Genomic DNA, 26,928 nt, shown 5'->3' on the forward strand with positions numbered 1-26,928 from the left:
ACCTTCCGTGGCCCCATGCCCACCGCCCTTGACCCAGATGGCCTCCAGACCCGCTGGGTTTCGACGTTGCTCACTACACTCTGATACAGAAAGGAAAACAGAAGCAAGCAGTTCCGGAAGCGATTTAATTCTAAGTGACCGACACGTGAGGGGCGTTGACGCAGTCACACTCTGCATCCCAGGTGTGCGCCCGCATGTGCCACGTGGAGAGGATGCTTCTCGGACGCGTGGGTGGACGGGTCTGTCTGAGACCAGGCGGCAGACGGCTGTGTCTCTGCTTTCATGATGAGCTTAGTGAGAGAGATTAGTGGGATCCAGGTGGTGGGCGTGGGGGCGTGCACGCACCTGCTGGGGCTGGCCACAAGCTGCAGGTTTTTTTTAAACACCTGAGTGCGCACTGACCCTCGCCTGAGAAGGACCGGCCTCTGTTGGTCACACTGGCTGGCCGCCCGCCCACCAGGACAGGGACCTCAGCAGCTCTGTGCCTCTGGGAGTGTGTTATCCCTTTACCCGCGCATCCAGCTTGTGCCGGTCACCTCGTCTCGATGCAGGACGACCTGGCTCATGTGAGTGATGCACTTGGTCGGGGTCTGGAGATGGACCTTGGTCACACTCTTGCCATCCTGTCGCCCACCAGCTGCCTGCTCCCCTGGCCTGAGCACTGGGGGCCCAGGGCGGGGAGGCGAGGGACTGGGGGTTTGGCTTGCTCCCCGTTGCTCAAGTGGGGTGCACACCAGACCCGCGTGCGTGCACGAGACAGGAAGAACCTCCCCATGGTGGTGTCTTGGGTTTGTCTTCTGATCTCCCGCCTGCACAGCCCGTGTGCTGATGACTGTGTGGGATTTGTCTTGCCTCCTTAATGTTTTGAAGCAAGCGTTTTCCCAGATCCCTGAAATATTCATAAGCCACAGTCTGCTAGCTCTAGTAATTTCACGCGGTTGTTTTGTAGTTTTCTTATTCATTTCTCTCATTTTGGTAACGTTTCTAGCTTCCGACTTTTCACCCTGTAAATAAAACCCTGCGTGTCTCATGGGCCCGTTCCTTGTGTCCAGTTTCGGGCTGGTTTCTGGAAGCAGGCTTGCTGCGGTGGTTTTAGTAGGTCGGGCCGGTCCAGACAGGAGGCGCTGGCTCTACGCCCAGAGCATCGTCTGAGGCCCGGCGTGTCCCTGACTCATGCCATCCAGCGGTCGGGTCGGGTTTTTCTTCTGTGCGATCCGTCATCCAGAGCGGGGTGGAGGCAGCGGGTCCCTTGGCCACCCAGCCGAGAGGCCTGCGTGCACGACCTGGCCCAGCTTCCCACCGACCCACCTCCTGGCTTAGTCCAGTGAAGAGACTGCGCCCACCACGGCACGTGAATCCCAAACCTGCACACTAGTCCTGAACAGGTTTGTCCTGGACAGTGAACAGATTACTCTTGGTGTGTAGTCGAGAACTTGGCCGGTACAGAGAACGCCTGTACCATTCCCGACAGGAGCATCATTGTTTAGGGCAGGGGACGGCCACACACGATCATCTCAGGGTGGGTCCCGCTCCCCCGGAGAGGCCGACCATGTGACTTCAGTTTAGGGCTGGAGTATGTCGTCTGTCCACCTCGAGGCGCCATTCGGCTCGTGGGCAGCCAGGCAGCCAACCAGGGCTCTGAGGTGGCCACCAAGGCCCTGGGGTTCCTCCCGACCCCAGTTGGCAGAGTGCTGCGCGCCCTGTCACGTGTGGGTGCTGGGAGGGGACACGGAAACCCCACCTTCCGCACCTCTCCTGGACTCTGCCCCGCGCGTCCTTCTCCACACCGGCTCCGGTGTCCTTGTAGTTCTCTCCAGTGAGCCATAAGCAAGAGCGTCACCGCTTTCACTGAGTTCCGAGAGTCCTTCCCGGCTTTGGGGACCCGTGGGACTTGCAGCAGGTGTCCGAGGTAGGGACGGGCCCTCCACCTCGCAGTGTGGCGACCTCTGAATAATGGGCAGAGAGAAGCCGTGACGAGACGTGGAGGGTCACCGCTTTCTCCAGTGCTTGCTCCTCCCACACTTCGCGCGTCCGCTGGTCCTGCCGGCGGCCCCAGCCTCAGAATGCGGCCCTGCAGACGCACCACCTTCTCGCCCCGAGCCACCGTGCAGAGGCCGGCGGTGCTGCAGCGAGAGTCCTCGCGCACAGGCCGGGCAGCGCGACTGCGGAGCATCGTGCTGGCGAGCCTACGGATATGTCGTTTGCAAGGGTCTCGGTGTGTGTGTTCCTCCTCCGCACATGCAGGACCCAAGCCCCGAGCTAACACGTCCGGGCTCCCTGCCCACCCTCTGGCCCTCCCGAAGGCCCCTCCTCCCCATCAGCCCCTAGTGCCGTGTTCCTTCCGGGGCAGCAACCCAGGCGTCTGCACTGGCACTCGTGGGCCGGGAAGGAGGACGCCAGTGAAATGCTCCTGGGCTGTTTGCTCGGGTTTCATAAATGTCTTCTCTTGGGGGGTGCGCCCCACGCTCGCCTGGCTGCTGCTCGTTGAGGGGTGGCGGTATTTGCTCTGCTGTGCCGTCCACAGCTCCTTGCCTTCCTGCTCCAGGGCCGAGAGCAGGCCACTGGGCCACCGGCATGTGCTGTCCTTTTGGAAGGGGGCGGTGGAGAAAGGAACAGCCCCGCAGGCCGAGAGAGGGGGACAGTCCTGTTGTCATTGTGCCGCGTGTTCGCCTGGGGGCCTCTACTTCTCTTAGTGGTGGGAATCCTTAGACCCAACCCACAGAGCCAGTAAGAGCCGTTATTGCGGCCCTCAGGGGGCTCAGCTGGGTGAGCGTCTGACTCTTGGTTTCGGCTCAGGTCATGATCTCAGGGTCCTGGGATTGAGCCCCGAGTCTGCTTGAGATTCTTTTTCTCCCTCTTCCCCCCCATCCCCCCACTCTGTCTAAAATAAATAAAATCAAACTTAAAAAAACATTATTTCCTTCTGTCCCCACCACACTCTCTCTCCCTAAGAACAAACCTTGCTTTCGGGGCACCTGGGTGGCTCAGTGGGTTAAGCCTCTGCCTTCGGCTCAGGTCATGGTCTCAGGGTCCTGGGATGGAGCCTTGCATCGGGCTATCTGCTCAGCGGGGAGCCTGCTTCCTCCCTCCTCTTCTTGCCTCTCTGCCTACTTGTGATCTCTGTCTGTCAAATAAATAAATAAAATCTTTAAAAACAAAAACAAAAACAAAAAAACAAACCTTGCTTTCTTTCTAAGTCAGCCGTACCAGAGCCAGTAGCTTGACTGTGTTTGCAAAAGCCTTTCAGTCCCAACACACTGGAGTCTCCCTGTGGACATACGATTTTTTTTTTTAATTTGAGAAATGTTTTTCAACAGTTCAGACTATTGGAGCAGTAATGCTGTTTTCAGATATTTTGCTGGCCCTTCCTTTGTTTTTCGTGTCCTGTCCCTAAGGCCACTTGTTTATTCCTGAAGGAAGAGGCAGTTGGTAGAAGGAAGGGGCACTTGCGGCCGCCCCGTGAGGAAGCTCGCGCTGCCCGTTGCTGAGGCCACTTGGGCATCGTTCATGCGACGACAGGGAACCAAGCGGCTGCTATGATGGAAATTCCTAGTCTGTTCACTCTTACGAAGAGCAGGGGTCACAGTTTAGTCTCTGAGCCAGACTGCTGTGAACGTTTTCCTTTTGGGAGAAAACACAAACAAGCTTCCTGTCGGATCTAATTAAACGTGTCACACGTGGAGCCAGGGCTACCGCTCGGCAGACACAAGCCCACGTCCAGGCTCTGCCCGACTCGGTCTCCCTCTGAGTGTGACCGGCCTGTGCTGCGGCGTCTCCTCTTCAGCGAGGCCCTCCGTTGCCGTGCCTGTCGCGGTGCCCTGGACCTGCCCCGTGGGCCCTGTCCCCTGCCCCGTGGGCCCTATCCCCGTGCAGTCACAGCTGTGCATGTTGAATGGCTTCCTGTCTGTCCTCCCCGGTGGACTGAGGGGTCCCCCCGCCCCCCGCTACCTCCCAGCGCCAGAATAGCACTTGGCCACAGAGTCGGGGCTCTGGTATATGATGAGTGAATGGAAGGTGAGTTGACCCCAGAGGACGAGCCCTCCTTCCCGGCGGCCGGGTTGGAAGTGCCTTCCACAGCCTGGAGCCACAGGGCTGGGCCAGGCTCCTCTCTACAGACGCCACGGGCTGCCCTGTGGGCCTGTCCACGGCCCGTGTCTTGTGCGTGGAGGCTGCAGGAGTGGTGTGGGGAGCCACTGGGTCCGTCCCCTGCGTCGGGGGCGCCTGAGAGGAGGGAGGGGAGGCTGGAGGCCGTTCTCCCGGCATGGCGAGGCTCCCCTGCCTCTGCCCCGAGCTGTTGGTCTCCCTGCCTCTGTCCTTCCCCATCTCCTCTCTCCAACCCTCCGCAGTAGCCAGGTAGTCACTAACCGAAGCGCCCCGTGTCTCCTAGGATTCCCGGCCGGCTGAATGACCGGAGGACGCCCCTGGGAGAACTGAACTGGATCTTCACAGCCATCACAGACACCATCGCGTGGAACGTGCTCCCTCGGGGTGAGGGGGCCTGGCCGGCCAGCTTGGGGCAGGGGCAGGCCGCTGGCTCGCAGTCGGGAGGCGCCTACCCTTGCGATGAGGAAGGAGGTCTTGTCATTGAGGAAAGCTGAGGGGCAGGAGGGGAAGGAGGAGGAGGCAAGAGCCCCAGAGGTTTCCATGGGTCACCGGGTTGGGGACCATGAGCAGCAGCGGACACTAAGCCCCACGTGAGCTTTTGCTCTGACATCAGGGTGTTCGTTTCTAGGTGGACTCAGGACTCACTTTTCTTCATAAAAATTGGCACAATCCAGGTTTTTTAAAACCAGATTTCTTAAAAGCTGCTATTTAAGACTTGGATTTTTTCATTAGTGACTGGCTGGGGTTTGGTGTTTGTGTTCGAGTGTGTGTGTGTGTGTGTGTGTGTGTGTGTGTGAGACCCATGGGAAGTGTGCCTGTTAGTCCCAACCTGCTTGTAAAAAATTCCGATGGCAGTAAATTTATGTGTTTGGCTTAAATGCTGGACATGAATCACCGAAATACCTTTATCTGTTTTATCTGCCCTCAGATCTCTTCCAAAAGCTCTTCAGACAGGACCTGCTGGTGGCTAGTCTGTTTCGAAATTTTCTCCTGGCGGAAAGGATCATGAGGTCCTATAACTGCACCCCCGTCAGCAGCCCACGCCTGCCCCCCACTTACATGCACGCCATGTGGTAAGTGTCCCGGCCGGGCCATACCCGACGGTGTGTCGTTCTCTGAGTGGCTTGGTTTCTGTCCATTTGTACGGCAGGACGAGTTCCGTGGAACTACATGAAACAAACGGGACTCGCCAGCTTGGAGACCGGTGGTGCTGACGAGTAGGTGAAGGCCTACGTAGAGGTCTCTGCACAGGGGCGGGACGCGTCCGTCTCCTTCCGCGGCACAGGTGCCTGGGCGGGTCTCTGAAGATGGAGCGGGACCACACATCCAGACGTAAGCCATCCCGTGACCCGGGGCCGGAGAGGCCGGCCCGTGAGCTTGTGACCCTGCAGGGACCAGTGCAGGGAGGGGAGACTGCCAACGGGCCCTCAAGTGTCAGGTGGTTCCGCCAGACTGAGACCGTGGGGCTCGCGCCCAGTTAGTGTGCGTGCTTACGTCACGGGAGCGCACGCGTGAGGTCTTCAGGACCATTGGTCATAGTTTCCCCCAAATGGGGCTGTTGCCGCTCGAGCCACTAGGAACAATAGTAACAAGGTACCACCGTGAACTGCCTTTCACTCCCGTGTTGTACCAGAAGGCATCGGTTCCCTTGTTTCCTCGCTTCCGTCCCACGGGCGGAGTCTGGGGCAGTATGGAAACAGGGTACCCGCAGAGGAGTGCGTCCGAGCTGTGTCCGCCCGTGGGGAAACCCTAATGCGGACACTTAGAAACAGCAGGTCACTCGTGCTGTGTTTCCACGGCCAGGCTTATTTCCACTGGTGATTTTTTTTTTTTTAATATGTGCACGACCGCTTTCTCTGGCACTGAAAACCCAGAGAACCGGGGCCAGGTTTGTAGACTCACTGCCCTCATCCACTGAAGGGAAATCAGGAAGGAATATTCTGGTCTGTGCAGGGAATCGGGGCCTGCTGTGCTGGGCACAGCCCCGGACTGTGCACAGAGAGCCGGAACACGCCTCCTCTGCGCCTGCTTCCGGAGTGGCAGCGGGGAGCACAGGCCGGGGCGGAGTCGCTGCACGGAAGGAGGTCACGTGTGCGCACAGAATGCCGAGCTGCCCTGCGGGGCCCGGACTGGGAGAGTGTTCGAAGCCCATCCTGGTACTTAGCCTGAATCATTAGAATGAAGACCGATGTTTCTGGAAGATTGGATCCTCAAACAAGCCTTCTCCATTAGGAAAAGTGATGTCTTAAATCCTGTCTTTCTTCTGAACCGGGTTTCAATAAAACATCTATTACTAAGAAAAGGGAAGAAAGGTGAAAAAATCACATGGGGTCAGTGCCTTGTGTGGTCTTGGGAGGAAAACTGGGTAAGCCGTAGGAAATGGGCACCACACCAACTGCCTGGTGACACACCTTCCAGGCCGCAGGGCCCCGCTGGCCAAGCGGATTCCTCACGAGATGGAGACATGAGTGGGCGCAAGGCACGGGTGTCGGGGACGTCGCCTGCACCCTCTCATCCTCTTCTAGCCCAGCCCAGCACAGCCCCCGGAGAGCATGTTCCTGTTAGCGTACTTTCCTCTGGCTGCAGAAACGCCTCCTGGAAGACAGGCTCAGTGGCTCGGAGTAAAAACCACGTCGTGCTGGAGAGGACGCCAGAGACCAGGACCAGAGCAGCGAGCAGACAAGACACGTGGGGCCAGAGCGACGGCAGCCGGGGAAGGAGGCAGTTGCAGACGGCCGGCCTCTACTTGTCTTCCCCGACTCCTTTCCCCAGGGTCGGCCTCTTACAGTGTTTCTGAACTCTGGAGTTTGTGTAAGAGCCGCTTACGGTCCAGAGGTTAGGCGTGACAGCAGCAGCCCGTGATCCTGCCATCACTTTAAGGACACCTTTTCTTGCTGGCTCCCAAGGCTGGAAATATGGCCCTCTCTCCTGCGAGTCTCGTGAAGCAGATCTGCGTGTATATTTACGCGTTGTGCACGGAAACACAGAGGCCCAGGTGAACGTGGGGAGAGCCTCACGGTGTTGAGGCAGGCGGAATGGCTAGCAGCTGTCTGTGTACACGCGGGCTGTCCTCCTTTCTTGGTCTGGCCTCCCTTCGCACCTCAGGGCCCCTCTGCAGCTAGAACACACCCCGAAGACGCTGTCATCTGCTCAGTCAGCCTCCATGGCCCCCCGTCGTACAGAGCGCCATCTGGCCTGTCCCCCCCCCCCACTCCCCGTCGGTGGATTCCAGCTGTGGCAGGTTAGGCTCGTCCCAGAGCTGGCACGTGGCACCCGGCGCTGTGGAGGAGGTTCCCGGACCAGACCCGGGATGGGAGGCCGCAGGGTTGGGCGAGAGGAAGGTCAACCAGCAGTACGGTCTCAGCGGCCCCGTTCGTCCAAGCCTCCACCGCATGCAGCTCTGACGGTAGAGTGACCCTTCGGAACAGCTCTGGGCTCCCTGAGGGGCCAGGCTGCTGTGCGGCTCCGGCTGTCTCACAGGCTTCCTGTCACTCCAGGGGACCTCTCCGAGAGGCAGAAGCGTGAAGTGGCATTGGGTCTCCTTGAGGCGTCCAACTTCCTGGCTCCTGTCCAGCTTGTTTCCTTGAAGCACATTTTCTTTCCTCATCCAGAAAAGTGAGCCTCTTTCCAGCTGCTCCGGTGGAGCTTGTCACCACACCCTCAGGTCCATCACAGGGAGCGCAGGACGGTCCAGCCCCCAAGTGCTGGGAGGGAATTTTGTTCACATGGAAGTAAACGTAGAAGTCAGCCTGCGACCGCCGTCCCAGGGCCCCCCAGCTGAGACAGGTGCCACTCTGCTGCCTTGTGATTGTCCCCTCGAAGGCGTCCTTCCAGCAGGAAAAGCGGGAGGGGCTAGAGACACGCCTCCACTCCCGCCCCCCCTTACTCTCCAGCCTGTTCTGCTGTGCGTTATGGTCTTTCTTAATGTAGTGTGATGAACATTTTGAAGGAAAGGTTTAAGGTAAAATCTCGGGGAGGAGAAGCGTAAGCACTTCTTGGCGGCCACCGTCGGCATGAGGGGCGCGGCCTGCCTGTCTCCAGCAGCTCTGGCCCTGGGGTGGCGGATCCTGAAGATCGGCGGGGGCTGGTGGTTTTGGTTTTACCTTCATGGCCAAAGGAACTTATGTGCTTTAGGTTTTTTTTCCTTTTCTTTTTGAACCTGAACCTTAAGCGTATGTGTTGTGTGCCATCCCGGCGTTTCACGTGAACGCGAAGAAACCATTTTGTCAGCTCTCCACCTGGTGGGAAGGGACAGGTGAGGCGTCCGTGGCTCCCACTGAGCCCAGGCTTAGCCCAGGAAGGGTGGCTGGAAGCCAGGCGCCCTCTGCTGCAATGCAGGGGAACACGGAAACCAGCCGACAAACTGAAAGAACGTTCCGAGAAAGCCGGTTGGCTGTTTCCCCGACAGATGCGTTCTTCTGTTCGAAGCAGAAACCCTGCGGTCTGAGGACTCATCGGGGGTGGACGCTACCTGTCGCGGAACAACCGCATTTCCACACGTCAAGTGGCTTGAAGCGCCCGTGCTTATGTGTCTGTGGGGCGGGGGACTGGTCTGCTGGGGGTTTCACCAGGCTGCAAGGACCCGCAGTCCCTGCCACGTGGGGTCCCCCAGGCGCCTCAAGCCTCCTCAGCCAGCAAGGGCCCAGCAGCCCACACGGTGTGACAGAGCAGCAGGGACAGCGTCCCCGTGGCCGAGTTCTGTTGGAAGTCAGTTCCAGGTCGGTGCCAGGGCCCCCCGGGAGGCAGGCAGCATCTTGCTGAAGGCAGACGGCTGGAAAGTCCATGGGGATTGTGCGCAGAAGGCAGGCTGTGGGCGGGTGAGAAGATGGTGCGCCGTGGTCTTTACTGAGGCAGAGGCGCAAACAAGTCACAGCACATGATCAAAAGGTGCCGGATACGGAAATAATCACACCAGCGACTTGCTCAGTACGTCCTGTGGGTCGTGTGTTGTAAATGCTTTCCACGCGCTGAGTCCTGCCCCTCGCGACAGGCGTCATTGCCAACAGCCCCACTCTGCAGGTGAGCACGGGAGGCGCGGGGAGGGGAGCGAGTGGCCGGATGGCAGGGCCCAGCCACGACAGGCAGCCCTGATGGCTGTGTGCGGCCTCGTCGGGACGTGTGTGTCCACGTCCGCAGGCTTCAGGATGTCGGATGGGACATGGGTTGACACAGGGTCACGGCATCTCCGTCATCTGCCAGGAAGCTTGTACGGCACCTGGGAACGCATGTGATCAGACACTGTGGTGGGGAGTGGCCCTGTACCCCGCCGCGTGAGGCGGGGCGGCCTGGACTCCACCAGAAGGACCCCCCCTAGTTCCCTCCTATAGCTCAGGTTCAGCTCCGTCCCCTCCCGTGTTGGCGTGCAGCCAGCCTCAGCCATGGGGACAGAGCCCTGGGCCTCCCTCTCCAGCGGGACGTTGGAAGCGGCCGGGCATCAGCAAACATTCTGGAGTCTGACTTGTCCTGCTGTGTCCCGCCCGTGGATGCTGTGGGACCTCCCCACCCTGCCCCCTGCCCTCGGTCGCAGCCTGGCTGACCTCAGGTACCCTGAGCCCTGCCCCGCCTGCACCATCTGCCTTACGCCCTCCAGTCCCTGCTCAGGAGGGTGATTCGGCAGGTGCTGAGGAGAAAGCAAGGAACATGAGACACTGAGAAATGTTGATAAAGCCACTTGTCAGCATTTTAGCTGTGAACGGGAGAATTGGGACTAAAGCTCGTACCTAACAGAGCCGGTGTGCGGTGAGGGTACGTGCGTGTGAAAGGCTGTAAGCAGTCTTGACGTATTGTTTGTGAGGATTCTTCACCCCGAGCAAATGTGTTAAGTGACAAGACCCCAAGCTGTAGCGACAGCAGCATCCCATCCACATTATGACGGGTGTTACGCGCAGGGAGACGGGGAGCCGAGCAGCGACCCGGGCGAGGGACGTGGGCCCCTGCGCTGTGCAGCAGCAGGCAGGCTCTCCATTTTAAGTCGGCAGATAGTGATTTTGTAATTTAAGTCTGCATGTAGATTTCTTTTGAGCTTTTGAGACACCAAAAGCTATTTTTTAACAATTGAGTCATTATGATGAAGATGTTATTTGTCCAAATACAAAACTGGAGACAGAAAAGTTGTTGAGTATTTCTTTGCACAAAACAGGTATGACTGGTAAACTCCTGTAAGGTCTGGTGCCGGGACTTGGCCTCACTTGATACGTTTCAAATGTTGTGACAAGAGCTCATTAAAATTCCAAGTTGGAAATCATTCACCCACATTAGATTCAGTCCCAAGTTTGTACGGCAGATAGGATTATCCTCCAAACAGCCTGTTGTGGGGAGGCCTTGTGCCCCTGCCAAGCACAGGGCGCTAGGTGGCCTCATGAAGGTCTAGAAAAGTATGAAATAATGCCCGAGTATCTGTTGAGTGTCAGGTCGTGGGGACCAGCCTGGGAAAGACCAGCCGGGCCTCCTTCCCCATGGAGCTTGGGCACGGCCGAGGAGCACTTGTAAAGAAAAGCCTTACTGCAGAGGGATGGACCCTGGTCAGAAGGGGGCTGGGGGCTCGTTGACCCTGGGCCCTTAGCAGAACCCGGGAGGCTCCTGGTACCAGAGCAAGACAGCCTTCTGGGCGGCAGCTTCCCCCCACAAAGCTTCCAGTCCGGTTGCACCAGCCCTGCCCGGGAGCACTGAGTCCTGACTCACCTCCCCGGGCTTACAGACGTCCTAACCTGGCCGAGCAGCCCGTGTCCAGCGCGAGCATGACTGTCCTGTCTGAGCCCAAGGAGGCATAGGCGGGCAAAGCCCCGCAGCACGCCGGGTCTAGACGTGGAGACACCGAAACATCAAAAATGAGACATCGTCCCAGAGGGACTGCCTCCCAGAGAAGGGGTAGTTCCTCGCGTTCACTGCGAGGAAAGAGCGCCCATGACTCGCAGAACCAGAGGATCCCAGAGGATGTGGTGCTGGGCCCGGTCCTGCAGGCGAGAGGAGGGGTGTGGTCGGGAGAGCAGAGAAGTGGGACCCCGGGGAGCGGGGCAGGGGTGTGGCTGTGGTTGGAACCTCGGAGAAGGAGCCTCGTGTGCTGGTGGCCAGCAGGGCGGGCCAGGAGCCGGCGGGGTGGGGGCGGCCGTTGCTGCGGAAGGGGCGTCAGAAGCGGCTGGGATGGAGTCCCGCGTTGGGCTGCAGTCCCCATGGTGGCTGTGTGGCTCCATGTGCAGAGCCAGATTTCGGGATGTTTTATCTGCTGAGATGGACGGGGCCTGGTGACCAGTTACATCCAGGGTATGAAGGACAGGCGGGACCAGGGGACCTCTCGAGGGCTCTGCCTGGAGCGCCGCGCGGGTGCTGTCGCCCGAGACCACCTCCGAGAGCAGGCGCACTGGCGGCGGGCGAGCCTGGAATGGGCTCCGGGTCGGCCTGCCAGCGTGCGTCCAGCAGCCCCTGGAAGTGTGAAGGTTCAGGGCAGTCAACAGACGTGTAGGTGACCATGTGCACGATTACTGTTTATGGAGCGCCTACGAAGCACCAGACCCTTTACCGGGCACTTGGCATGCATTGTCTTGCTAATCCTCGCCACAGCCTGGCGACCGACACTCTTTTCTCAGCTTCGTGCGCAAGGGAACAGGCTTGGAAGGCGGGTGTGGTGTGTCGGAGCCACTGTCCTTTCCTGGCCCGGAGGGAAGACTTGGCATCCCCGAATTTGGGCCCCACCATGAGTGCGAGTGGTGGGACAGGAAGCCGCCGGCGGTGCAGGACAGGTCGGAAGGGACTGTGGGTGAGTGACCCATCGGGCCCTGTCGAGAGATGGGTCGTGGCCTCCCCGGGCTGGGGTCAGGCTCTCGCCCAGGCCCTCGCTCCAGCAGCACACACAGCCTCCGGGTCGGATGGGCTGGCGAGGCACTGCGCAGGGTCCTGGGGTGCCAGCTGCCACCTGTGGGAGGAGACCACCGTCGGGTATGGACCTCAAAAGGATGGCTTTTCAGGATGTGTGCCGTGGGGCACAGAGTGGCCTGACCCCCGAAAGCACATTGTCTGGGCAGAACTCGGGGGCAGTGAGCCTCAAAGGGCTCAGGCAGCAGGAGTGTCCTTGTGTCCAGTCGGCTCTGGTGGCGGGCCCTGCAGGGTCTCTGTGGGTCCTGTGGGAGCACCGATGAGGGCGCGGGAGGGGTGAGGGGCAGAGGCCCGGGAGGGTCACTGCCCGTGCGAGGTGCTGACCTCCGTTCCAGTGCTGCTCCCGATGGCAGTCGGCGCCCACGGTACATTGTCAAAGAGCAGCCGGAAATTCATATTTTCACTTACAACTTTCTTATTTGAAAATGTAGATAGCTGAGGGCACCTGGGTGGCTCAGTCGGTTCAGTGTCCTCCAACTCTTGATTTCGGCTCAGGTCACGATCTCAGGGTCATAGGGTCGAGCCCCGTGGGGGGCTCTGCGCTCAGCAGGGAGCCTGCTTGGGACTTTCTCTCCCTCTCCCCTGCCCCCGTGCACGTGCACATGCCTTCTCTCTCTCAGATAAGTAACCCTAAATACGAGCGTACACATGTGCAGTGATCGCCAACACAGGACTTTCAGAAACCTCCCGGAGGTGCGAACCAAACCCATGGGGGCCCTGCTGCAGCCCGCTGGGGACACTGCGGGGGCTGCGACCACAGATACCCTTGGGGTGGAGGTGGGAATTCAGGGCCCCGGTGTCCCCTGGGTCCCTGAAATCTGGTAGCCATCAGCGGGGAGGCATGCGTGGTGTTGCTGCCTGCCCACGTCTTGGCGTGGTGGACTGGGCTCTCCTTCGGGGCCTGTCCTGCTTCACTGTGCACATCCAAGGGTCCTCCCAGTTGGGATCTGTTTTTAAAAGGCTTGATACCATGTCTTCCTACCCTGATACACGGAGAAATCCCGTGGAAGTAAAACTACAGGCTTCCCTTCCAGACATCAGTGGTGATGGGATTCCAAGGAGGAAGAGCATGTCTGTGTAACTCACATTTTGTCGGGAAGGGGTTTTCTAACGACGGTGCCAGCCTGATTCTGTAGCTAGAAAGTAAACATCAGTCAATTCCATTACGTGTTGAAAATTTTAGCATTAACTGACTTGGATCAGGAGCTGAATGTGAAATCGGGCTCTAGATTTCAAGAAGGAGATGCTCATAAGAACACGACGAAGCAATAATGGCCAGAAACGTCATCTGGTTGGTCAGTTGCCCTCAGTGTCGCTGTGGCAGTGCAGCCCCCCCCCCCCCCGGCTCCGGCGTCTGTGCCAAAGCAGCACCGTGGTCCCAGCTCCTGGACGAGCAGCCAGCCTGCCACGGGACCCATCACGCCGGCACTCCCACAGCTGCTCTCTCCCATCGCTGCCATCAAAGCACGTGGAGGCAAAGGTGTTTCCAGCCGGGGCAAGTCCCTTGAGCGCACAGAGAATTAGTGGTAGATAGACCCACCACCACCACCCGCATTAGGAGTGATCCCAGTTTCTAAAATGCTTTTCCCAAGTTCTCTGTCCAAAGCGAATGAAGTCCTAGTCCCCTTGTACTGACCGGCTTTTGTGTCCGCCTGTGGCTTTCCCGTGGGGCCACCTTGGACAAGCCTTGCTCTCCGTTCATACCCAGGGGCGGCGAGAAGACCCACACAGAGGGTCTTTGCTTCCTGGGGGCGCATCCATGGTGACAAAGTCTCGGTCACACACACACTCACCCACACGCTGAAAATACAGTGAGCGCACAGGCGGGAAGAGAGCAGAAGGTCAGGCTTGCTTGTTGCCCCCCTTTGCGGGGTTGCAGTTCCCAGACGTCGGGTATGAGCCCTGTTTGGCTTGGTTCCTGCATTTGCTAAGATGGTTTCTAAGTAGGCGCTGCTTCCCGGACTGTCCTGGTGCTCCAGCTGAATTTAGCAGGAAGGCCTCAAGTTCTGCCATGCTGCCTCGTTGTAGGTCTCAGGAGGAGGAAACCTCCTGAGAAGGTGATAATCTCTCTTTCTTTATGAAATCAAAGTCTGAGATCAGAATACAGGGCGTAAATACCGGGCCAGGCAATGATGTAGGGCTGCAGCCTCACCCCTGCTGATACAGGTACCCTGACTCGGCCACTGTGGGCGGCCTCCTCCCCGCCCCCTCCCCTTCCCCTGCCCCTACCACGGATAGAGGTGGTATTGCAGTGCAGGTTAGTTGGTAGCACAGAATCCCGTGCTTCGTGAAAAAGAGTCTCTTTCTCTTTCCATGTAGCCTGAGTGTGAGCCGCTGGGCCCCGGGCCTCCGGCCGCCCCGCAGTGGCTAGCCCTATGGGCAGTGCTCATTTCTGCTGTCACCCGGTGGCTGGGAACGCGGCAAATGTCCAGCTCACACTCCTGTCCACACAGAACGTGGGGGAACAGGTGGGAGGGCCAGGTGCAGAGGTGGGAGAGCGTGAGGCCCAGACACTGAGAGGGCCCTGCTCAGCCGTGCTCAGGTTCTGCCAAGGTGACTCGGTGCTCGCTGCCTGCGTGGGCTTGCAGCAGAGCTGGTTTGGAGACAGAACACGGAAAAACAGTGCCCCTTGCTCTTGCTCCCCCTCCTTGTAAATAGGCCAGAGTGTGCCCGTCCCCAGTGAGCCCAGAGCCGAGCTCCCCTGGCTGTCGGAGAGAGCACCTGGAATGAGTAACGTGCCGTCTAGTGACCGCAGTCCTTGGGTGCTGATGGAGAGGTTGAACTGTGAGCCGTGGGAGGAAGGGAACAAAGCCGAAACTGAGGCTAAAGCACAAAGTAATCTGATTTGCACTGGCTTCAGGCAGGCTGATGACGGGCGCTCGGCACTGGCTCCTGTGGAATTTTTGATGTGAAGCCATCAGGGATGCATCCTCCTTCACTGTCGATTTCTGCAGGTCCTGAAAGCTCGCCTCTCTCCTCAGTAAAAACCTGTGCTTTCTGTTCCCGTCGAGGGCGCCTCTCCCGCAGAGCCGTCCTGCAGATGGAGGCCACGTGCTCTTGGAAGGCGCCCCCGCCAGCCCCCTCCTTGGGCGGCTGCCATCCGAGGCCTGTTTCCTGAAAACCCGAGCTCTTGCCTGCACGGCACGTTTTCCGGGCAGTGACTCATCGAGCAGCCCACAGCGCGGGGAGCCTCTGCTCCACACCGCTCGGATCGGATCAGCTGGCCAGGCTGTCGCTGCATCCCTCCCGCCGCCGTGCGGCCCCTTCGCGGGCTGTAGGAGGTGCGAACGCAGACACCCTCCCAGGTTGGCGCTTGCTGGGGCGCCAGAGCGCACGGAGCCCAGCAGCCCACCGCCAGGGCCTCAGACTTCCCAGGACTCACGTTCCCACTCTCCCTGAGTGAGAACCCGAATTAAGACTCCAGGTTCATTTTGATCTTACCCTAGAAAATGCAGCCGATTTTAGGCAACTGATAAGATGCTGGCGGAGAGCACCAGTCTCGTGCTGCTGGGCTTTCGTGGAGCTCAGGTCTCCTGAGCAGGCCCTTTCCCCTCATAAGCACCAGGAGCCAGAGGCCTGAAGAGGATCACTGGCCATCACCTTTGACCATCAGTCAGGTGTCCCTAGGTCTTCAGGGTTCTCCTGAGTGCTGCCATGTTCAGCACCATGGGCCAAGTCCTTTTCTATTGCACTCAGACAGCTGTGCCCATCTGTCCATGGCCCAGAGCAGCTTCTCGGCCTTGCTCCCAGCGATCTCAGTGGCTCCCCTGTCCCGGGGCTCCCTACCGTGTTCACAGCCCCCAGAGTCCCCGTGAATAAAGGAAACGTCCTGGGCTACTTGATGACTCAGTCCCTGAGGGAGGGACCAGCCCTCGCCTTGGGAGCTGTCAGGCCAGCTGGGGCTGATGCAGAGCACACTCTCGGGGAGGACTGTCACCCCTGTCGGGCCTGATGGGGCTCCATGGGCTTTCACTCTTTGGAGGGACTGGGGGGTGGGGGGGCATCAGGAGACCGCCTGGTGGCCTCTCCCAGTGCAGCCTGGATCCCCCAATATTCTGTCCAGAAAACCCAGCCGGGACCATGGACAGCTGCCAGCGACACCCAGGCAGGACCACGGACAGCTGCCAGCGACACCCAGCCAGGACCGCGGACAGCTGCCAGGGAGAGGGACGCATTTTCACTGCAGGCTGCTTCTTACTCTTGATCTCGTGGAGCTGGGGCTGGGAGAGGGCATGTCACCGGCTCTCCTCTCCTCTCCACTAGGCTCTGTTCGCAGGCGCACCCGTAGCCGCTGTAGCTGACCGCTGGGGCCCAGAGCCAGGCCTCGCGGCCAGTGCCCTGGATGCCCCCCTGCGCCCAGCTTGTGCACACTTCCGTCCACCTCTTGAAGTTCAGAGTTTTTATTAGATTAAAGTCAAGGATGTTTGTAGAGTTTAACTGCAGTAGTTGCCTCTGCTTCTGGGTGACGAAGAGCCGGTATCGCCCTCCGTGCTGCTGAAGAACCGCGTCACCTGCAGCCTGGGCACTTACTGACCATACGGGAACCAGTTATCGCCTGTTCTTTGAGGCACTTCTGATTACACGCTGATTGCCTCTTAATTAGGTTGGTGGGGGAAGGATGCCCTTGTTCAGACTGGCTGGGCGGGACAGCTGGACTGCATTCCATGTATTTCAGTAATGACAGAGAGCCCCGTAGGCTTTCGTTTGTCTTCCACATTTCCTGTGTTTCTGGCTATTGACATTTTTCATTCCCGGTGTGGTCATCTCCGGGGACGTGGAGAAACTGGGCCACTTGTCTCATAATCCCGCTTCTCGGGAACTTCCCTGGGAGGAGAGGTGGCCATGCTGAAAGCCGGATCCGTGCGCTGATCCCCATTTTGTCTCCATGAGCAAGGGAAGGGGACAGCAGGGGCGAAGGAACCGCCGTGTCCACGGTTTCCATCTGTGGCTGTAGAGAAAGGGAGGTGATCATCGTGTCAGTTTAGAACGAACATTGAAAGCCGTGAGCGTCCCCCTCCATCAGTGCCCCTGCCAGCGTGCCTGCTATCCCAGGTCTCCCAGGGACCCTGCAAGTGGGCGCGATCGTTACCCCTTAGAGATGGGGAAATGGACTCTGGGGAGCCAGACCCCAGAGCCAGGCCAGCAGGTGCACTCACCATTTTGTACATGTTAGGAGCCAGGTCCTGATGCCTTGAGAAGGTGGTGGCGAGGTGGCCAGGGTCACACATGGGAGAGACTTGTTGTCCCCCAAACAAGCACAGCCTGCCTCATCCCTGAGTGGCGCATGTTGGCAGAGGTCTGGGGCTCTGTGCTGGGGAGGGTGGTGGCACAGACCAGTCCTGACTCTGGGCAGGACAGGGCACTGCTCAGGATGGGAGTCCACAGACGGACCCGCCTTCTCCTGGCGCCATACTGGCCGTTCCTGATGAAGCACGTGGAGCGTTTGTGTGTGCCACTGCGGCTGTCCGCCAGCGATGCCACGGCTGCTCCGTGGGTGTGGACAGGCTACCACTATCCAGTGTGGGGCTGAAACTACAGTGCAAAGTGAGGCGAGTCCCTTTATTTTTCCCGAGCTCTTGTGTAAATTTGAAGAGGAATGATTTACCAAACAGTAGCTCTAGCGGGCTGCCAGACGTCTTCCTGCTTCTCCTGAGGACCCATGGCCATGGCTGTGCCCAGACGCAGCCGGGGCCCCTCCCGGAGAAGCAGGCAGTGAGGGGGGTGTCCCTCTGTTCTCTCACAGGCAAGCCTGGGACCTCGCCGTTGACATCTGCCTCTCGCAGCTCCCCACCATCATTGAGGAAGGCACCGCATTTCGGGTGAGTCCTACAGAGGGCATCGTGTGCTCCACCAGGGGGTGGGGAGGCTCCGTCCCTGGGCACCTAGTCCGCAGAACCCCCAGATGCTGCGTTGTAAGATTTCCTTCGCCTGCCTGGAAAAAGGTGCAGTTAGCGGAAGTTTGAAAGGTTACGTCCACCAGGGGTTCAGGATTTTGAATGGCAAGCTCTCAAGAGATGTCAGCTTTTAAAATGATGTTCTTGTCAGTCTGCTTTCCTTAATGCACGCTCCCTGACCCTGCGTTCCGGGTTCTGCCTTTTAACTGGAGTGGATTATGGGTTTCCCAAGACTCCTGACCAGAGCCTGAGCATGTAAAGTTCAGCCCTGAAGGAACATCTGGTCCCCAGGCCACCCGGCCAGGGATCTGACTTCACTAGGGGTTGCACAGCCCCTCACCAAGAGCCCCCCTTGCTCCGACGGCTGCACGGCCTCCGTGTCTTCATTCAGGACTCACGTATGGAGTCTGAGCGCGTGTGCCCCAGACCCAGCCGCCCCCTCGAGAGCCCTGAGGAAGGAGGAGGGTCACTCACGTCTGTGCACATGCTTCCTCTGCGCCCCAAGGGTCAGGGAGGCTTCCAGGTTTGGGAGGGCCGGGGCAGCGGAGCGAAGTAGCCTAGGCCGTGGAAGGTGGCGCAGAGGGTTGGAGCCGCTGGTCTTCTCTCCCCACACCTTCGTCTCTGACCCCGTCCAAGACTACAGGGGCAAGCTGGCTGCCTGGTGCCTCAGTTTCCTCGTGTTACAGGGGAGTCGGGGCGGTGTGCCCCTGAAGGGGCACGGGAGGACTGAAGGGGTTGATACAGGCCGAGTGCTCAGGTCAGGTGTGGGGCGTACACGTATGTGTGCGCATGTGTGAAGTGTGTCTGTGGGGTGTCTGTACGTGTGCGCTCGTGTGTGCACGTGTGTGTGCGCGTGCATATCTGTGTGGTACGTGTGTGTACACGTAACTGCTCAGATGATCTCGAAGCCCCCAGTGGGGGCGATGAGCTAAGAGGCCTCCCTCTCTTTTATCTCCTGTTTCTTCCCTCTGTATTCCTGACATTTTCACATTCCACATTCTGAAAACCTGCAGACTGCAATCTGCCACGAGAGGACCGCACAGTGAGCACCTGCGTGCCCGCCACTCGGCCCTGCCGTCGACATGTGCGGCACTTGCTGGAGCGCATCCATCCCTCCCTCCAGCTGCCTTTTTGGGTTTTTGGTTTGTTCGGTTTTTTAACGTGCTCGCAAGTTACGCCGCAGACTGCCCTGCATTTTAAACCCTGAAGAGGAAGCTGGCAGAGCCTTTACCCAGCTCGCACCAGTGTGCTTGGCGTCCGCCGAGGGTGCCCTTCCCGTTGGAGCTAAGCTCTGAGGCAGGGACCGGGCTGGAGCAGTCACGGGACTCCGTGGGGACGGCGGAGGCCACCGCAGCTGGGTGGCCCTCCCCAGTGCCTCAGCTCACCAGTAGAGGTCTGGGCCTGTCGCCACAAGCATGTTTGGAAAACCTGGTATGCTTTTGGCTTTTTCTACGGTGTATGGCTTTACTTTGCACCCTAGGGGGTCAGAGCTGTACACTGGCGTGGAGAACGGCACAGGCTCCGTGTTGTTACCCTCCGTTCCAGTGCGAGGTGTGTTTCCGGGGAGCTCACTGCTTCACCTCTACCCTGCTGGGATCAGTATTCTGCCTGTGGGAGTCATTCCCCCAGACTGTGACAGGGAGGGGAACTGATGTAGACCACATGCTAGCGTTTTTATTTCGTTTTCACTTTTTCGGGAGCAGAGCGTGCATAGAGAAAATGGTACACCGTAAATGTGCGGCCTGAGGGATTTTTATAAGATGAACACACTTGAGTAACCAGGCGCCCAAATCAGGCGGCCACGTGTTAGAAGCCCCCAGAAGCCCCTTCCTGCTGCTTCTGCTGCTTTCCCCGAGGAACTACTTTCTTGCCTGCCTTTGTGCACTTGGACAACGGACTACTGCAGGACGTAGCCTCTGCGCCTGACTGCTTTCACTCCACACTGCGTCTGCCCCCGTGGTCGCAGCTCTCACTGCGGCGTGGGGCTCTCCAGAGGCCACGTGCCCCACTCTGGCCAGAAGACTCTTTGAGTCACCAGCTTGCAGTCCTCACAGTTGGTGCCAGCCAGGGCCAAGCTGAGTCACTGGAGCCTGAGGCAAAGGAGAAATCAGTAATTCTGAGGCTACCTTCATTTGAAAGTTTGATATTTTGGTTCATTATGGGTTTTCACTTTTTTTTAAATATTGCCTTAAAGTATTTTTTAATCTCAATTACTGAGTTTTTTGGTGCCCCCTTAAATTTTGTTCTTGAGGCGAATGCTTCCCTTACTGCAGCCTGGCCCAGCCTTGCCCAGGCGCTGCTCATTTCTTATTAGTTAATTAATTTCTTTTTTTTTTTTTTTAAAGATTTTATTTATTTATTTGAAAGACAGAAATTACAAGTAGGCAGAGAGGCAGGCAGAGAGAGAGGAGGAAGCAGGCTCCCCGCCGAGGAGAGAGCCCGACACGGGGCTCGATCCCAGGACCCCGGGATCATGACCTGAGCCGAAGGCAGAGGCTTTAACCCACTGAGCCACCCAGGCGCCCCTAGTTAATTAATTTCTTATGAGGGAGTGAAATTCCTGGTCACCAGGCACGCATGTGGTCAGTTCAGTACATGCGGGCAGACAGCATTCCAAAGTGCCCGGATCCGTTCGCGCTCCTACCTGCAGCTCGTGGGTGTTTCAGTCGCCCGACGTCCTCGTAAAGACTTTACGTATTCTACCCTTTTCTCCCGTGTGGCTGTTCCGGCTCACTGTGAGGAGGCGTCCCACCGAGACTGCGTCTTGTATCTCCCTGACGGTTAGCCCTGTCGGGCGCTGTTTTGCATCCTCATGGGCCACTTGAATATCCTCTTCTGTAAACTGCCTGATCGAGTCTTTTGATTTTTCCTTTATGTTTGGTGTCCTACTGATTTGTAGTGACCGTGTACCTTCCGAATACAAAGCCTTTGTCACTCGTAGTGAATATCTTTGCTTTTTTTTTCCCTTGTCTGTGTTTTCACTTCTTCCGTGTTTTTTTTCCTGAACAGAAGCTTCTTGTTTTAACATAATCCCGTTTGCCAGTTTTTCCCTCATGCTTAAGACTTCTGGCATCCTGTTTAAGAAATGTTTGCTTTGAGATAGACACCCTGAGAAGGTGTTCTCCTCTTTTTCTTCCGGAAGCTGGATTGTTTTATTTTTACCCTCAGACCTGCAGTTCGTCTGGGATTTACTCGTGTGGATGGCGTGAGGTAGGGCTTGAGGTGCGCGTTCCCACACACGGATGTTCCGTTGGCCTGGTGCTGTTTACCTCGAGTCAGGCAGCCGTCTTCATGGGGCGCTTCTGGGTTCTCTGCTCTGCCCCGTGGGTCACTTTGTCCTTGCGCGGGTACTGAGCGTGCTTGATCATGAGAACAGCTTTGACAGGGATGACACAGACCCATCGGCGGGCTGGGGGCGTCTCTGCAGTGTTGAGTCCCCCCACCCCCCGCCCCGTCAGCATGACCGCACACGGTGTCTTCCGGAATTCCGCTTACAGGTTTTCTGTGTGTATAGGGCTCATAGGTGCAGCAGCATTACTAGATTCGTGACTTTGTTCTGATACTTTTCCTGTAAATTACTGGCTTTGTCTTTAGGCCTCCCTGTCAGATACCCCAAAACAAAGCCCACCAGTGTGTCACGTTCCCAAGGTCAGCGGCGGAGGATGGATTCTAGTCAGCAACGGAAAGGCGCCCGATGAGAGTCCGCATTTGCCGGCATAGGGAGAGGGGAGGAGCCTTTGCACGTAGCAGGAAGCGTGGGTCGTGGACTTTCCTGAGGGGCTTAACGAGCCTTCTGCAGGGGGCTGGAGTCCGAACACCGGGCAACTGCGGTTTTCCTCTGTCTCCTCTTTTAAGTGCTGAGGTCACCGCGAGGAGTGGCTCGGTCCCCGCACGGTCAGGAAGGCACCAGGCAGTGCCGGTGTGTCTGGACCCAGGATGGCAAGTGGGACGAGGAAGAAGGATGTGGAGATTAACCACTTCCTCTCTCACAGCAGTGACAGCAAAAGGCCTTCTGGGTCCCCCAGTGGTCAAGCGTGGCTCTTTGTGCCCATCTGCCCCACCCCCCACTTTCCGCCCTTTCCCCTCGTGCCTGCTTTCAGGCCGCTGGGCCATCTGACCCGTGGCCTGACCGCAGAGCAGCCCGCCTGGCCTCAGAATTGTCCTGGGAGGCCCTGGACACACAGCCCGGTGACTCTGCCCAGGTCTGTGTGAGCTGTCCTCCAGAACGCCCCTCTCTGGGCTCCACTTTCCCCAAAATCAGCACAGAGCTCAGATATGGTGGAGGTGATCTTGGAGGTCTGGCCCAGAACCCCAGCTCCGAGCCATCGTGAGATGCACGTGGGGCCGCTCTCAGTGTTCTGCGGAGCGTTATTTGAAATGCTGGGCCCCGCCTGTGTTGGGGGCCGCCCTCATCTGTCTGCTTCCCCACACTGTAAGGAGCACAGCAAACCTCTCTGCGCGTTTTGGTGGCAGAGGCTCTGCCTTTGACAGTTTTGGGTGAAGAGAGGAGGAATGCTTGTCCTCTCTGCGCGGAACTGCTTTTCCAGCCAGAGGCAACATGCGAACAAACATAATTCAAAAACTAACTCGGAAGGAAGGGAAAAGAGCCAGAATGATGTGAATGACCTAAGCGCCCCTCGGGGACCAGCGGTCTCCCCCATGTGGGGAGGGAGAGCTTAACAAGGCCGCTGGTTTTTGGTTTTTTGTTTTTTGTTTTTTCTTTTTTGACAGAGATCACAAGTAGGCAGAGAGGCAGGCAGAGAGAGAGAGAGAGGGGGAAGCAGGCTCTCTGCTGAGCAGAGAGCCCAATGTGGGACTCGATCCCAGGACCCTGAGATCGTGACCTGGGCCGAAGGCAGCGGCTTAACCCACTGAGCCATCCAGGCGCCCCAGGCCGCTGTTTTTAATCAATTTGTGCTTAATTCACACTTAAAAACAGGAAAGCCAGTTTGGGGGCTCCATCCCAGTTCGCAGGCTGTCCCAGATTTGGTTCATGTGATGCAAGCTGACTTCACGAGAACACGGGTGCACCAGGGCAGAGCTGATTGGGAATGGCGGGTCCCTAACCAACACCCCCTGCCTGTCCCACAGCACAGTCCGTTCTTCGCGGAGCAGCTGACCGCCTTCCAGGTGTGGCTCACGATGGGTGTGGAGAACAGGAACCCACCGGAGCAGCTTCCCATCGTCCTGCAGGTGAGCGTCCTCAGATCCCGCGGCTTGGTGAGCAACTTCCAGGGAAGGAACCGGAGCCTGGGATGCATGTGCGGGTGTGCGACGCCCGTGGCTGTGCCCTCGGCCAGGTGGCTCTCGGGGCACATCAGTCAGATCCCTCAGAAGTCGCTGGGTCCCCCCGCAGACTTACTCCAGAAGGGCCTTTCTGGGGACGTCTGAGTTCCCTTCCCCACTCTCACCTAAATACTGATTTGGGTTGTCATCGGCCGCTCTTTCCAGGGGACCCACGGAACGCTGCAGCGAGCATGCAGCGTGCCCTCGGGCTCTTCTGTTGGAAGGGCGTGAGCTGCAAACCCCCGGGGGAAGGGACAGGAGCCGTGAGCACATCACAGACGGCCCTCGTGGCCCCTCGCCAGATACCCGTGGACTGCGCGTCCATGGGCGGTGGGCAGCCTGGACCCAAAGCCCTGTCCTCCCTTGCATGGAGGCATGTGCCAGCCCCTCGTGTGGCCCGTGTCAGTGCTCACGTAGGCCATGACCCACTAGCGGCTGGGAAGCTCAGTGTTGTGGCTCTCATTCGGCTGATGAGGTCAGACAGGAGAGGGTGGCGGAGTACCAGGGTTCCTCCCAGGTGGGAAGAGGAGAACGTTTTCCCAGAAGTGTGTCGGTGAGGCTGTGTCTGTGGGGGAGGCACGGTCGACCGCCTTGGGGTCCGCCGCACCGCAGGCCCTGGAGACCATATGCTGGCCACAGAACCAAGGTTTCACCTGGTCTAGGCCTGTGTGCCGGGGCCCGCAGACGGCAGAGGGGGCTGGGGAGGCTGGGTGCTGGAAGTGTGGTATCATGCCGCAGAGACGAGCAGGGGTCCGGAGTAGCCACGGGACCTGTCTTGGCTCTGTGTGTACCATGGCTAAGCGCAGAGATCGCCAGCTTCCAGACTACTCAGGACTACCCCGCGTTCGCAGGGTGAGCTGTAAACAAACACATTTTTGAAACCAAAACAAATAAGAAAGAGAATCTGTCATAAGGACGAGACACGGCTGACCACGTGGCGGCACCCAGCACTCCCTCCCTCGGCGCGTGCCCCCGTGTGAACGGGCACATTTCCAGCGGTGGCCGTGGCACAGGTGGGACACACTGGGCTCCAGCCCTCCTTCTGGGTCACCAGCATGTTCACCTGTGAGGGTCCCACTGACCTTCCTGTGGTTTCCACGGGGCGGCCGAGTGACATCCGTCCTTTCCAAAGCGGGGATGTGATGCCGAGCACAGGAAATCAGATCGGGCTTCGGCGAAAAGCCCTGCTGCGCGTGGCCTGCTCTCAACCTTTCTTTTTAATGTTCCCTTTGCAACCCACACTCCCTCGGGGAAAGAGAGGCCTCAGTAGAGCCAACTTGCCAGTGCCGAAGGGAGGGGCAGTGCTCGGCAAGAACGGAGGGGAGACGCTGTGTGTGTGATCCCTCAACCAGCCTGAAGCAGCGGGCTCTGCGTCATCCTGGCAGGCGGTCTCCTGGGCTGTGCCCGGCCCGGATCGATGCGGGACCTTTACTTAACAAGCAGGGAAGGATGGAGCACAGACGGCACCGGCTTCGTGTGCTGGAGCCCATGGGGTCGGCCGCCTTCTCGTTAGTTCAGTTAACTTCACCCTGCTTTCTCTTAAGGAGGTTTATTTTTGCCAAAGCCTGGACCCCGTCGCCCCTAAGTTATCCTCCAGGGCCTTGGCAAGTCAGAAAGTATTGCTTAAGGAAGGAGAATTTTAATGCAGACTTTGTGGCTTTTCCAATCCCTGCTACTTTTCCCACGAGCCAGAGGGAATTTTCTGCGCCCAAAGACGCAGAGGCTTTAGCTGATGACCTTCAGAGTCAAACGAAGTGTCTTCTCAGGCCAACTGATTGGCAGTCCCTCCTGTGAATGAAAGCTTGGAAATAACTTTCCCTGACCAGCCCCAGGGTCTTTTCTTGCCTTTTAGAAGCATAAACAGAAGGAATAGGAAGGAAGTCTCTCCATGCCCACAACACCGCAGGGAGAGGGGCTCGTGGTCTCGCAGCGGACGTGACATCGCTATCTGCTCCCCCTCGGATGGCCGGGGGCGCAGAGAAGCCCCAGACGGGGAGGGAAGGCCCCGCATGTTGTAGGAGGGAGAGAAGAAGGGGTGTCACCGGCCGCCTTTGATCTTGGGCAGATCATGTCTGCGCTCCCAAACCCAGTCTCCGGGCACGGCTCAGCCTGGGTCGCCTGGAAAGTAGCCCCTCGGGCAGCTTGGTTTCCTTTAGAATGAAGACAGGCTGTGAGTGGCCTGTGAGTGAGGAGGCATCCTAAGCTGCGTGTGCGCGCGCCGGGAGGTCGGCGTCCAGGACCCACCCTCGCGGTGGATGGCACGCGCCCAGTGCTGCCACGGGCCTCGTCTCGTCCAGCTTTGGAAATGAGCATAAGTCCTGTGTGACCGCTGCCCTCTGCGGCTGGGAACACAGAAGTCTGTGGGGGTTATGAGCTCTAAGCTGCACCATCAGGAAATGACAGGATGAAAACCAGCCCTGCACGACCCCGAAGCCCATGCCTTCCCGCCCTTGGCGCCCTCCTGACCCGAGCGTCAGGCAGCAGTGACGCGTGCCAGCCACGAGTCCAGCAGGAGGGGGATCGGGTCCCCGTCACCTCTCTGGTTCCTGATAGAGACTCAGCACCCCTGGTAATGGCGCCCGCCTGGAGGCGGAGGTGTGGACGTGGATCTGGGGCAGGTGCTGGCAAGGAAAGATGGCAGTCCAGGGGCCACGGCCAGCGGCTGCTTCTCCTCCCGCACTTCCCAGGCCCTGGGCTGCCTGTCCTTCTCGGGACCCCTCCCCACCTCTCCCTCTGGCCCATGGAGCCCCAGCTGCCCCGTTTCCTCACCCCCATTCCACTCCACTCTGCTTTGCTCTGCGTCCTCGCCAGACCCCAACACGATCCACACCCTGTGCCCCGGGGTCGTCTTCCCGGGTCCTGCGACCGACTGCAGGACGGTGACACCATGGGACCCCCCCCCCAAGTCCGTCCACCCAGCTTCTCTGCCAGGAGCACTGCCCCAGGATGGCCTGCCTGGCCGCCCTCACTGGCCGGTCCTCCCGCCCTTCCCCGGCCTCATTCCCAACCTTCTCTTCCAGAGTCTCCTTCCCCGAACCGCCTTCTGGCTCAGCCAGCAGGTCCTATGGGCCCGTCCCCAGTGGTCTTGGGTCTCTCCCTCCCCATCAGTCAGGGTCACATCCACCCCATTCCACCCCCCATCCAGCCAGGCCATCCCCCCAGCAACCACATTGGACGGCTCACTCGAAACCCCCAGCCTGGGACCAGTCTTCAGACACCCAAGCTTTCCCCTCCCCTCCCCTCTGCCTGCTGCCCCAGGAGCCCCACCCCCCACCTCCCCTCCGGGATCTGGCTGCACCCCAGGTTGGGAGGCTCGCCTGATTCGCAGCCTTGCCCACCATCACAGAGGATCGTTGCTGTCTGTCTCTGCAGCTGAGCGATGGTGAGAGGGGGCTCCCTGCCGTCCCCAGTCGCGCTCCACAAGCGCCCACTGGGTGGCTGGGGGCAACAGCAAACCCAAGACTCCTTCAGGGTCTCTGTGCCCACGGCCTCAGGTGTAAAGACCAGGAGGGACAAGTCGGCATTAAGTGACCCCAGTAGAGGTGTTAAACTCTGACAGAACAGAGCAGGAGGAAAGATGGGGCGAGGGTTCCGCGCTGTGAACAGCCCTGCCACGCCAGTAAGGAAAAGCCAACACTCGAGTAGGAAAGTCAGGACACGTGTGTCACCTGGGAAATGGGCCACTAACCCGTGACCGAGGCTAATCAGCCTCACTTCCAGTCAAGGAAGTTCTGAGTCAAAGGCTGTTGTTACCTGTCTTTACCGAATGGGCGTG

At 58.7% G+C, this 26,928-nt stretch overlaps 1 protein-coding gene across 2 annotated transcripts in view; it reads left to right on the top strand.

The window, feature by feature from the left end:
* RPTOR (regulatory associated protein of MTOR complex 1) overlaps window positions 1-26,928 on the top strand; it is a 307,922-nt gene that overhangs the window by 203,823 nt on the left and 77,171 nt on the right. For both annotated transcript variants that reach the window (XM_045984016.1, XM_045984017.1), the window contains exons 8-11: window positions 4,388-4,488; window positions 5,033-5,177; window positions 17,717-17,792; window positions 22,959-23,060. In XM_045984016.1, the coding sequence (XP_045839972.1) occupies window positions 4,388-4,488; window positions 5,033-5,177; window positions 17,717-17,792; window positions 22,959-23,060 (424 nt within the window). The remainder of the gene's footprint in view (window positions 1-4,387; window positions 4,489-5,032; window positions 5,178-17,716; window positions 17,793-22,958; window positions 23,061-26,928) is intronic.

Source organism: Meles meles, chromosome 18 (genome assembly GCF_922984935.1).
Source record: "Meles meles chromosome 18, mMelMel3.1 paternal haplotype, whole genome shotgun sequence".
In the NCBI taxonomy this organism is placed as follows: Eukaryota; Metazoa; Chordata; class Mammalia; order Carnivora; family Mustelidae; genus Meles; species Meles meles.